Source organism: Eublepharis macularius, chromosome 2 (assembly GCF_028583425.1).
Source record: "Eublepharis macularius isolate TG4126 chromosome 2, MPM_Emac_v1.0, whole genome shotgun sequence".
Lineage (NCBI taxonomy): Eukaryota > Metazoa > Chordata > Lepidosauria > Squamata > Eublepharidae > Eublepharis > Eublepharis macularius.
This window is the reverse complement of record NC_072791.1, coordinates 128,506,715-128,519,754: the sequence shown is the minus strand read 5'-3', so window position 1 is coordinate 128,519,754 and position 13,040 is coordinate 128,506,715. Positions and strand designations below refer to the sequence as shown.

The 13,040-nt window shown below is 38.8% G+C and overlaps 2 protein-coding genes and 1 non-coding gene across 3 annotated transcripts in view; all 3 read left to right on the top strand.

Moving 5' to 3' along the window:
- The window catches only part of PIK3C2A (phosphatidylinositol-4-phosphate 3-kinase catalytic subunit type 2 alpha), a 112,013-nt gene extending 106,132 nt beyond the window's left edge, over positions 1–5,881 (top strand). Inside the window, exon 33 of the mRNA XM_054970575.1 lies at positions 2,769–5,881. Coding sequence (XP_054826550.1) covers positions 2,769–2,951 — 183 coding nt within the window. The 3' untranslated portion in view covers positions 2,952–5,881. The remainder of the gene's footprint in view (positions 1–2,768) is intronic.
- Positions 5,882–8,134: 2,253 nt separating this feature from the next.
- RPS13 (ribosomal protein S13) lies at positions 8,135–12,768 on the top strand. Its single transcript, XM_054972617.1, has 6 exons — positions 8,135–8,194; positions 9,099–9,147; positions 10,098–10,176; positions 11,581–11,750; positions 11,947–12,047; positions 12,593–12,768. Exons 1-6 carry the CDS (start codon positions 8,172–8,174, stop codon positions 12,624–12,626), a joined length of 456 nt encoding a protein of 151 aa, XP_054828592.1. The 5' UTR covers positions 8,135–8,171; the 3' UTR covers positions 12,627–12,768.
- LOC129325347 (small nucleolar RNA SNORD14) lies at positions 11,423–11,512 on the top strand. Its single transcript, XR_008596601.1, has one exon. It is a non-coding gene; the product is annotated as a small nucleolar RNA SNORD14 (small nucleolar RNA).
- Positions 12,769–13,040: the final 272 nt, after the last annotated feature.

Here is a 13,040-nt window from a genome sequence, read left to right as displayed (position 1 = left end):
AATTTGCAGAGGTCCTACTCCTAACTGTCCTCTAACGACCCTCCAAATTTCATGAAGATTGGACCAAGTTGCTCCCAGCTACGCTCAAACTCCATTATTCCTTATGGGGAAAACCTACAACTAGCTTATTTTAAAAACACTTTAAAATTTCACTCTTCATAACTAAGTACACCCAAACACCACTAGGTTAACAAACTGAACCAAGCACCCCAACAAACACCTCTTGAGAAGAACAACAATGAACAACAGTTGAACATCTGTCCAAACTGAACTTCTATGCCAACAGAAAACAAAACCCAGCAAAAAACACCAAACAAAGTTCTGTAAAGAAAGCCCAACAACAGGGAAAAACAGCCCTCCCAGAATAACAAGCAGTAAAACGAACAGTAAATATAACCGTCATAAGCCAGAAATCAAAGCCTACACAAAAGCCCAACCAAAGCACCCCCCCAGCAAAACAGCAGGTTTTGAAATGCAAACTTTAAAAAAATTCCCTTCCCCCCCACCCTATTCCGTCCAGACACCAGACCAACCCCCTCCCCCCAAAGAGAAAAATCCAGTGAGTCTGCAACTTTCAAACCAGGCAGCAGCCAGGAATCCACTCCACTCACTGGGCAGCAGGATCCAGTCACAGTCCAAAGCAGGCCAGGAGAGAAAGCCAAGAGCCAGCAGCAGCAAGCAGGCAGTGTCTCTCAGTCTCCAGAACAGAGAAAAATGGAAACTGACTGACGCAAGCCTCCTAATTTAACTCCTTGTAGCAGTTTTAAAAAGGCACTATCCTTCTTGAGAATCCCATTGGCCAGAGAACAAGAACTTCTGCAAGGATTGGCCACTCACACTCCCCCTCCCTCTTCTGCCTCTGATTTCCTCCCTTCTCCCCGCTCCCATCTGGTAAAAGGAAAGGCAGGACGCAGTGTTTCTTTGTTCCTGCGCTTCACGAATTTTACCAAATCGGTAAACTTAAATTTGGTATCAAATTCGGTAATATAGATTTAAGTTAGGTAACACTGAATTTTACCAAATCAGGTAAAATTCAGTTATTTTCACTGAATATCAAACCCAAATTGCACATCCCTAATTTCAATTATTTTAGCATCCTCTTCCTGAGCTATACAAAGCATTTTTAACTCAGACATTGTTGCTCCTAAGAACCATTAAGCTATTTTCTATATGCTAAATTGAAGAGACTTGTCTTCAGGGCTCATTTCGAGTGGGATCGCGCAGGAACGCAGTTCTGGCAGTTCCCCAAAGAGGTCACATGTCAGGTGGCCCTGCCCACCTGACTCTCGGCCATTTGGGGCCCATTTTGTCCTGGATTGGGGCCAAAACGGCACGGATTGGGCCTCTGATGGGTGGTGGATCACTCTCCTGTTCAGCAGTGGCCTGATCCTGACCATTTTGGGCCCCTTTTCGGCCATTTTCAGCCCCTTTTTGCCATTTTGGGCCCAATTTCAGTCCTGAATGGCTAGGATTGGGTCCAAAACAGCCAGGACAAGTGATGTCAGGGGTGTGGCATATGCAAATCAGTTATGCTAATAAAAATTTCTGGTGATGTCAAGGGGGTGTGACATATGCTAATGAGCCATGCTAATGAGTTATGCTAATGAGTTCCTCCAGCTTTTTTTCTACAAAATGACCCCTGCTTGTCTTAAATATCCATGTAACAATACAAGAGAGTATCACGAAAAGCAGGAAACCAAAAAAAGAGGAAAAAATTCGTGAACCTTACTAGCCACAATGACTCACACCAACAATAAAGCTATATTAATATGTCTATTTCATTAATATTTATATAACCACAATTCTAGTTAACATTCACGTAATAACACACACAAAGGCACCACAGCCACTTCCTGAGTATACAATTCATTAATAAGAGGCTACAATTTAAAGTGCTATGTGCTCAGCCCTGCTGTAAGTATAGTTTTTATAAATACATTTAAAAGGATATTATTAAAGTGCAAGGTGCAAGAGCAGCGAATGTTCATTCAAGCACAAGGTGCCTCATAGAAGGTCAGTCCTAAATAATGGAAGAGCCGTTGGCAATTTTCAAGAAGGAGGCATCCAGTATAAACAAGCCATCGACGGATGGACCGGTTCCTAAGAAGCCGTTTCGATTCTTCTTCAAAGATGGCCGGAAGATATCAAATAAGATGAAGATGTATTTCTAATTCATTCCTATGATAATTCAAAGTATTACTATACCACAAAACTGTACACAGAAAACACCCCTTCATTACAAATATATACTTACACAGTAGTTTCATACACATCACCACTCTCCTTCATAAGCATCAGCTGTAACAGTGTGTGTGCTCATTACTTGTCCAAGGAGTCATTTTATACAATACTAAACCCATAAATCAATTGAACCATTTAAAGGCATACCGGCCGGCAGCCCTGAAGTGCAGCAACGAGGGAAAACAGTTAATTAGTATTTAAAGAAAACACGAGTAGTCATTACTGGCATTTAGACCCTGAGGTGCTAATGTTTGGAGTTTGTAAATCCAGAAAGTTTCTTTCCTGTGTATATCAACAGAGGCTGCCTCTGGTTGTTTAGCTGTAGTGGCATATAGAACAGTGTACTTAAAATCCTGGTCACTATGGCCAGTATTCAAAAAATGACTAACCAATCTGTAGGACCCAAATGCAATCTGTAGACTAATGGTATGATAAGGCAGCTTTATGTGTTCATGCGTTCAACTAATCAGCAATGCATTGTCTTATATAAACTCTCCTAAATCTCTTTGCTTCTGATTTTTTTACAGCTTGTGTACAGTGGGTATAGCAAAGAGACATTAAAGCAGAGGATTCTTCAGCTAAGTGTACTCAGTGCTGAATCTCTACGAGAAAACTTTTTCCTGGGAGGTGTCACTCTGTCCTTAAGGGATTTTAATTTGAATAAGGAGACTGTCAGCTGGTATCGGCTGACTGCTGTACCATACTTGTGAGCTTAATAATTCATAAAGATGAAAATAATAGAATTGAGCAAACTTGACTCCACTACTATCTGGTCACTTTTCCTACTTGAAGACAACTTGTACACTTTAGCATAAGACACTGCAGTTCATCAGATAATGGTTGGTCCAGCCTTCAGAAAGTTTAAACAGGACTTCTGAGAAATGGTTCTGCAATATGCTTTTACTGTAATAAAACTTTGATGTAAATTATGTACATTTAATACTTGTGGATAGTTCTAAACTATGACTAGATGTTCCAAATTAATTCTTGGGGGGAAGGGTCTTTTTTATTCAGTCAAATTTGAATTGCTTGCCCTTTGATATATTGCAAGCTGCTTTATATTTCTGCTGATGTCATATGCACCACCATGTTGTAAAAATACCAGTGTAAAAAAACCTGCTCTTTTTCAGGAAAGTGTTAGTTGCAGCACAAACAGTCAAAAGGGAAGGTTGGACAGAAAGCTGACAAATTTCCTTATTGTCTATAACACTATTAAATCTCCTTAAGGCTATCTGAATGTCAATAATGAAAGTTACAAATTATAGTGCCTTATTTTGTCATTCAACTGCTTCTTGAATTTCACTTCTGATATTTAAAAACATTTCTTACTTAGAAATATGTAACCAACATTTTTATCCAGCTCTTTTAAAATTTGTTTCTTCATGTGGCTCACTATATAAGTATTTTATTGAATATTTCTCTTTACATTTGTTGAGTTTCCTACATCAAATCCAAATGATGCCAAACATTTAAATGCTTATCCACCTTACCCTGTGTTCTTTAGTATTTTTAACTGCAAATATTACATGGATGCACATTAAAATGACTTCGTTATGGCTTGATATACAAATCATACATTTCCAAAAATTAGAACTTCAAAGAGCGAAGGACCATAATATCAGTTGCTGATTGAAAATAAGTTGCACTATTAACGTTTGATGATGAAATTGACACATTGAAACCTTGAATTAGTTAAGTATACTTTTCAGGAGCATTAAAAAGTAATCCGCCAAGCACTTTATTCATTTCAATAGAACTTGGCTTCCCTTTATTGAAATGAATGGAAGATGCTCTGCATAAGCCCTGAATAGATTGTAGCCTAAATCCACTGACTAACTTGATCTAAATTGTTACATTTGTGTGGCATTTAAGGATAGATTGGATATAAATGCAATTAGTATCTCCCATAAAAACTGTCTGATGTAGAAAGGAAGCTTAAATGAACAATATTTTAATGCTAAAACCCAAATAATTTTTAATAAAGATAACACTGTCACAATTCTCCATGACAGAAAAGTTCATGCAAAATATACAATGACCAATGAACATATGGGAGACAATGACAATCTTTGTTTTAGTTACCTAGAAATAAAATACGCTCTAATTTATTTCCTATAAAGGATAGTGACCAACCCCTGTTGCAAACCCAATAGAGCAAAGTACAAGCACATGAATTTTTGGTGCCTGACATGGTCCAACTGTACACAGTAAAACCTTAAAGTGTCTCCCTGAATATTAAAACTGCTATTGTGGCTAAAGGAAGCTACTTTTTAAAAAAAGCCTAAATTCTATTAGTAATTATTCCCCAATATGTAAATAGTAATCGTAGAGTAAATAGAATAACTAACTAGATTGTATTTCCTGATCACTTGATGCTTTTTGAGACTCATTCCATTCCATCCACAGAACCACAAGTAATTTAAACAGGAAAGTAGACTACTGTTTTCATGAAACGTTCCATTAAAGTAATTGAAAGGAAATATGTACTGCTTTTTTGCAGTCTGTTACTAGAGCACAGTATTTTACAGCACAAAGCTATAGGTTGAAAAGGTTATTTTCATAACATTTGTCTGTGACTTCTTATGTGCTGTGCTGTACTTCTTTTTGTAGCCTTTGTTGGCATCTTCCATAATTCAAGCCTGGGACTTTGTCCACCTTCATCACTTTTCACATGATGTACACATTGGCTAAATTTGTTTGGACACATCTTTTTTAAAAAATGTTGTCCCCATCAAAAATTGTACAGGTACATAAAGTTTTCATATTTTTGAACTATTTATGATAATATTGATTCCCAACAGATAATTCTCCAATTTATAAAATATGTTCTACTTTTGAAACCTGACGTACACAATGGAATGGGGGGATAATTGGAGTGAAAGTTAACAATTTACTAATTTTTTTAAAATGGGGTGGTACCATGACACTTTTATACTTTGCTTAATCAAATAAAGTGCAACATATATGGACTGCAGCCAGAAATAGATTTGTGTCAACTTACATTTATTTTTGACATTTTTAAGGAAAATATCTTCCTGTAAGAAAAATGACTTCCACTTTTTCTGTACTAAATATCTTGGTTAGGACTTTGCACTGAAGTTTTTTTATTACTGCCTTTTTATGATGAATACACACATACACGCACATACACACAAGCACAAGCGTTGATACTTCTCTATTTTCAAAATTAAAAATGTGTAAAAATTTTACTATCTTGCCTTAAATCCAACTGTGTTTCTGGAATACAGTGCAGCATTCAAACTGAACGGTATGTCCAGGAGTGTTATGATGATGGTGGGCTGAAGCATGCTTAAGTCTGTGTTGAATTGTAACCTATGCATGTTACACAGAGGAAATTTTTCAGGCAATATTGTACCATTATAACCCATAGGAATTTTTCCTCCTATGCTTTGTACTCTCATACTGTGACTACAGCTACCACAAAGGTTTATAGATAATGCAATTTATTGTGAACAGTTTGCCCTGAATTGTCTATTCATCTGTAAGAACCAAATACTTCAGTTATATTACATTGATAGATAATAAAGATGTACAGTATTTCTATCCATATCCTAACCCATAATACATGGGTTAAATGTGACTCCATAACTGTCCTACAATTACATTAAACACTATTCTGTAAAAAATGTGTTGCCTCTTTTTTCTCCACCTTTCCTCCTCCAAATACATTGGACATATGCTTATGGAAGCTAAAGAAACAGGGCAGCTCATCCTAGATGCTGGATACTGGTGCAGCTAGTCATATATCCTGTGTCCACTCAGAAGGGAAGTATCCCAGAGTTCTCAAGCTGAAGGAAGTGAGCGCTTAGGAACGGTATTAGAGACCATAGTGTAATTGCCCACCAATCATGGTGCAGTATAATGATGACATCATCCCTGTACACAGAAGTAGCCAAACTAATTCACAGTGACACCAGCGCACCTCCGTAACACCATGTTCCCACTCACATCACAAGTTATTCATGCAGGCTCTCACAAAAGGGAAGGAACAAAAGAAACAAAGTATCCTCTGCCTTATGGTATGTCCAATAGGAGACCTGCTGCTAAGATCTCTGTAAATGGGGGTTCATATATTCCCTCCTAGAGACACATACTTTTTCTTGACAGGTAAACACCCAGAAGGATGCAATAAGAGGACACTCGACCTACATTGACAGAAAACAATTTCCCTAAGCAATTTCCAGACTTTGGGATTGTGTCCTTACCAAGATAATACTGCAACTTTAAGCCAGTCTGTTTCATTGGCCTAGCAAGCCATACATTCTCCGTTAGTGTGTGTTTTGAAGTGTAATATTCTCACCAGTGCACATTCTTGAGGTGATGGTTCAATAATCAAGTATATGCTTTAAATCTGTCTCGTACCACTTTACACTGTTTTAATTGAGAAGCTCCCACTTCCACATGAACCATATAAAATATTTAGTTATGCTGTTAACCTGTTTCCTTGTACACTTTTTTCTACATATCACAGTGCTCTCTCATGTCTTCCATGACATTGTGTCTGAAGAAGTTGTCTGAAGTCCATGAAAGCTTATGCTGGAATAAAATTGGTTAGTCTTTAAAAGTTCCACAAGGCTACCTTCTCTCTGCATCACCCAAAGTTTATTCTGAGCCTACTGTGAACCATCATTTTCTTATTCTCCCTGTTTTTTCTTTACACTTCAGGAGTAGGCTGTTTCCCTTTTCCCGTTCTATCTTCTTCCTTTTTTATGGTTGTGAGCCTTTCAGTCATCCACTCGAGGCAGCCTGGCTATCAAGACTGATGCCAATTCTGCTTCTGATAATGTCTAGGAAACTGCCAGCAGTATATCAACACTAATTTAAGTGCCCTAAACAGATTAGTAGCAACAGGATCACGTGCTTCTGTAAAAATCTGGTTTTCTCTAAAACGTTAGGATTTGGCACTTCCTTGTGCGCCTTTACCTTTTGAGGTGAGATTGCATGTTGTTGCAGAGCATGAGGCTTTTTCTGCAGCGACTACGGAATTTCCTTCCCTCCCATCATCTAGCTTGCAGAGGAGTTAGCCGTGTTAGTCTGTGGTAGCAAAATCAAAAAGAGTCCAGTAGCACCTTTAAGACTAACCAATTTTATTGTAGCATAAGCTTTCGAGAATCATCTGACGAAGAGAACTTGATTCTCGAAAGCTTATGCTACAATAAAATTGGTTAGTCTTAAAGGTGCTACTGGACTCTTTTTGATCATCTAGCTTGTTAGTGTTAGGCACCGATTGGTTTATTTTGCAGTCTGCGCGTGGATGGTGAGTTCGAAACACTTTCCCTTCTTTGCCCGATATAAATTTAACAATAACACTAGAAATTATGAAAGTTTGCTGTTCTTACATCATAAAACGGAAAAGGGACACAAGGGGGGGGGGGTCATTAGGCTGGGCAGCGGAGTGAGTCGAAGGCACCAAAGCGCTCCTCTCTGCCCAAAAGCAAGACAGCGCGGCGTTTTTATAAACTAGACGGGAATGGCTGGCGGGTCTCGCCACAGAATCGAGTAATCCCAGCTGGGTTAGCCTGCAGGGGAAAAAACCGGAGTCCCGGTGGCAATTTAGAGACATGGAAACCTTGCGCGGGAATAAATGTCTCTGAACTGCTACTGGACTGCTGCTTTGTTTCACAAACGGTAACAACAATTCACGTTCCGCGCAGCTGCCTGGCTGCAAAGCTACATTTCCTTCCGCCGAGCTTCTGAATAAGCCCCGCTACCTTAGCAACACCCGCACTGACGTCTTTCTCGACGCATCACGGGAACTAAATTGTCCCCATCTTGGTGCATGATGGGGGATGTATTTCTCGGCTCAGGCGCGTGCGGAACAAGGGTAGTGGCGCTCGTTGACGTCACTTCCGACGGGGAGGGCTGATCTGTGCGGTCGCCTGGCGCTGCTCTCTCTTTTCGCCGCCATCATGGGTCGCATGCACGCTCCGGGGTGAGGACCGGGACCGGGGGAGAGAGAGAGAGAGAGGGCGGGTTATTCTTGACGGTCGGAGTTATTGAGACCGTGTTGTGGGTCGGGGATAGATTGTGCGAAGACAGGACTTTTTCTTCGAGGACTTCTGAGCTGACCGCCGGCCTCTCTTTTCTTTACCCATCCGGATTCCCTGAAAAGGGACTCTCGAGGAGGAGGAAGAGGAGAGCAGCAGACAGAGAGCTCACGTCCCCCCCCCCCCGGTTTTTAGAAGCGCCGCTTGATCTTGGGGAGGGGGAGGGTGGTGAGTTGTGGCGCTCGAGCTTGGCTTGAAAGGCTCCAGAAGGAAACCGAGGTTTGATAGCTGAGAACTCCGCGGCACCCCCTTTCCCCCCACTATCCTTTCCCCACCCCCACCGCCTTACGTGGAGGCCATAAAGTGCCTAGATCTTCAGAACCAACTCGACCGAGTTGGGTGCCTAAAATTTAACAAGCTAGGTGTCAGGAAAATAGGCCTCATCAGGCCGTCATGTTTTAACAAAATTGGAAAGAATGCTGCTTATTTTATTACATTATGTTCTTAGAACAATCCTGTGGGGTAGACTAGTCTGAGAGAAAGTGACTGGCCAAAGGTTACGCAGTGAGTTTAACGGCACAGTTGAGATTTGAAATGGGGTCTCCCAGATCCTAATCCACTGGTAACCATTTCACTGCTTTAGTTCTGATTGTGAATCAGGGTTGCCATGCTCATGGTTGCTGAGAAGATGTCATTATCTTGCAAGAAAATGTTCTCTGTTCTTTTCTGGTTGCCGTGAGGAGTGTTTTGTTGATGGTTCATGGGGAGTGATTTTTTAGTTTATTGGTGCAAACTTGTCAACCTCAAAACAGTTTTTAATGTGTGTTAAAATTTTTCTTTGTTCAACAGAAAGGGTTTATCCCAGTCTGCCTTGCCATATAGGCGAAGTGTACCTACTGTAAGTAGCATCTATTTATGTGATCCACTTTCACTCAATGTGAGACGTGTCTGTGGTGTAAATGTAAATGTAGGTTACCAATTATGTTAGTTTATTTCCCATAGGACAAAACCGCCCTTGTGCATTTCATGAAGTGTAACCTGCACTCTATTATGGATCAAGTCCATAATAATAATTTTTAAGCAACATACTTAGGATTCTATAGCAAATGTCTGAATGCACAATCTCTTGTATGCTGTAGACTTCAAAATGACTGTCTAAATACCAACCACCATAAAATGGTCTAGCAGTTGTGGTGGTGCGTATGTTTAGTACAGATTGTTTTGTTAGATAACTTAAATCAACTGTTCTGTAAAAGTGTGTGTGTGTGTGTGTGTTATGAGCCATCAAGTTGCTGGTATAGTAACTTTTTTGATACAGTTCAATAAATGTTTTTCTTAGATTTCTCTAATGTATGCATAGAGCATTCCCCAACAATAAAAAGAATTGTGCAAAAAGTTCTTTAGATCTCTGTATCCCAAGTAGCTTATTTACTGTGCATTTAGAATCTGCAAACCAAACAGAAAGCAGTATTGAAAGTGGTTTTGCTAGAGTTCTGCATGAAGTTCAGGGAATACTCAAGCTTCAGCTTTTTTAAGGTCCTTAATTCATGCTGTATTCATTTGCTTCATTAAATCCAATTAGCGTATTTGGAGTCCAAAAAGGTTTGAAAATTGGGCAACTTAATGGATAGAAATATAATTACTTGAAAGTCAGTTGTAGTCAGTTGCTTTCACAGAATTTAAGATTGTTGTTCAAAAGTAAATCTTTGCTGTACTTCAGGAGAATTTTCTATACAAGTGAGACTCCCTTAAGAATAGTTCTGCTGTCTCTGTACTAGTGCAGGCTGTTGTTTGGGTAACTGATTAAGGTTGTTATTTGTGAACTAATATGATTCTCAATTTTTGTAGTGGCTGAAACTTACTTCTGATGATGTAAAAGAACAGATTTACAAGTTGGCTAAGAAAGGTCTGACTCCCTCGCAGATTGGTATGTCTTCAGCTAAAATGAAGCTCATAGCAAATTCCAGTGGGATAATCAAGTTCATTTTGTGTATAGTGTCCTGTGTGTAGGCTTTTGTGAACCAGAGCCCACTGTCAGATGCTTGAAGTATTATCTTCAGCATTGTCTGTATATGCACAGATATGACAAAAAACAGAAGAAGGGCAGGGAGTGAGTATTAGTTTCAAATATCTTTTCACAGTCCAGAGATCAAGCAGTACAAGAGAGGTGTGTACGAGAATTTGCTCAAGACAAACAGCAAACTAACGTGAATCATGCCTAAATGGTAATAGGCAAAGAATGTGGAATTATGCACAAAAACTTATTTTAGTGTCTGTGGTTAGTGAACTAGTGTCCCCCCCCCCCCCCCGATTGCCATAAGATAGATAGTATCTGGTATGCAAGTGAACTCAAACGTGGCTGCTTTTTAAGGCAGGGGTCTTCTGCAGCATGTGAAAGAAACTAGTCTCTGTTCAGAATCATGTATACTAAATCAAAAACAAGCTAACAAATAAAAGAATAGAGAAATCCATGCAAATATTCAGTTATTTGAAATCCGTGTGAATAAAAATGAATATTCAGAATTCAGTGGGATTGATTTTTCAGAAGTCATTTGTGATTAGGAAAAAAGGATTTGAGGTGAGATAATGTTTTGAAAGAAATCTCTTACAGTTAAATGATGTTTGCTGATTATGTCCATATTTGTTACATTGGATGCTACATGTAGCAGTGTTACATAGTTAAAGAAGTATCACCAGATTTAGTGCTAATTCTTTGTGATCATCTTTAATAACATAATCTAGTAGTGCCAAGAACAGACTTTTTGAGCAGACTACAAACTACTTAGAAACCCAAGTGCAACAGTAATCATTACCTTTATGTGGTTTAAACTGCAGTTAGTCCACAGTTAAGCCCAAATGTCTCATTAACTTCATGTTAGGCAATGTATAGGAGTTGGAGCTTTAAATTGGTTTAGAAAACAAGAAATTTAATTGCAAACACATCTGTATTTAAAAGTGGTCACAAGTGCTCTTTTCAGTTATGCATACCAAAAATAGCCACATCCCACAAACCCCATAAATTAAAGGTCTGTGGCTACTTCATATTGATCCTGGGCCCTGTCATTTTCACTAGAATTTCAAGGTAAAGAGCCTAATACGTAACTTAAAACAGATTTTTTTTACAGTTGTGTATATGCAACTGACATATAAATCAGCATAGAACATTGTCTTGCTCACTGTGATGATTGTTGATAACCATTCGCAGTTTCCACCAGAAGGCTCTTCCTCTGTGTTGGCAAAATCTTCCTTGGATGTCTGAGTGAGCATCCCTGATTGTATAGCTGAATTGCCTAATGCTTCTAGATAATGCATAAGTCTGTTTCTGTTTTAGGTGTAATCCTGAGGGACTCCCATGGTGTTGCTCAAGTTCGTTTTGTGACGGGCAACAAAATTCTAAGGATACTTAAATCCAAAGGGCTTGCTCCTGATCTTCCAGAGGACCTTTACCACTTAATCAAAAAGGCAGTGGCTGTTCGTAAGCATCTTGAAAGGAACCGGAAGGTAAATAATTGACTGTATTCCATCCTCAAAATGTACAGTAGAATGTGCAGTTCTAAATGACTGAAATCCTAAGAATGTTCTTTATTCAGGATATCATGGTGCAAGACTGAACAAAATGGTGTAAATAAATATAATTAGTATATGAAACAAAATTCATCCAAAAATGTCATTTTTAAACACTACTTTTTGTTGCAAGGATAAAGATGCCAAATTCCGACTCATTTTGATTGAGAGCAGAATTCATAGACTGGCTCGTTACTACAAGACCAAGAGAGTACTGCCACCTAATTGGAAGTAGTAAGTCTTTCTGAAAAGCAGACTGTATTTTAGTTTCCCAGGCTAAAATGGAAAGGGAATAGAATTCAGAGGGAAAATACAAGTTACAGTTGGGATTCATTTGTCATCTATTGAACTCTAATCAAGATGGGTAGCCATGTTTGTCTGTAGCAGTAGAAAAGAGCAAGAGTCCAGTAGCACCTATAAGACTAACAAAATTTGTGGTCGGGTATGAGCTTTCATGAGTCACAGCTCACTTCAGATGTCTAATCAGTTCTGATGAATGCTTCTGACCAGAACAGTATGGGAAGTATTTTAGTCCTTTTAAAATGCGCTATATTTTCTCTATAGTTTAATATTTCTGTTAGACATTTAAACATGGCTTGCTGTGATTGTTGTATCTCAACCATTTGTAGTTTTCTATCAGGTTATCCTTAGCATAGGCTAGATAGTAACTTGGTGAACTGCTTCAGTTGAAGTGTGATATGTAGATACTGTCCTGTGATTGTAGTATTTCCTTATTTTGATCAAGTTGTCTAATCCATCTTTTCCCCTTTTTCTTCTAGTGAATCATCCACAGCTTCTGCTCTTGTTGCATAAGAGCTTCTCTTTGCTACAGGCATCAAATATCCCCTCCAATGTTGCATCAAAGAATGATGTCATAGAGGCTTCTTCATAGTAGCAATGGTTAAAAAAAATGTGTTCTTATCCATACCAATAAAAGCCTCTGATTTTTCCATCAGCTCTGTGAATTGAATTATTGGTATAAAACTCCACTTATGCTATGCATAAATTTTCTGCTGTTTAGCGTTTAATGAAATAGGCATGAGACATATTGAGAAATGTAAGAATGCCATACCAGAATCTTTAGAAGGTGAATATTATTTAATTGCTATTCTATTAAACTGAATGTTGATGAAAACAATTAAAACTGAACCTGCTTAGAATGACAATTTCTAGAAATTTTGAAACTAGCAAAACCTTAAAGAGTCCAGTAGCACCTTTAAGACTAAC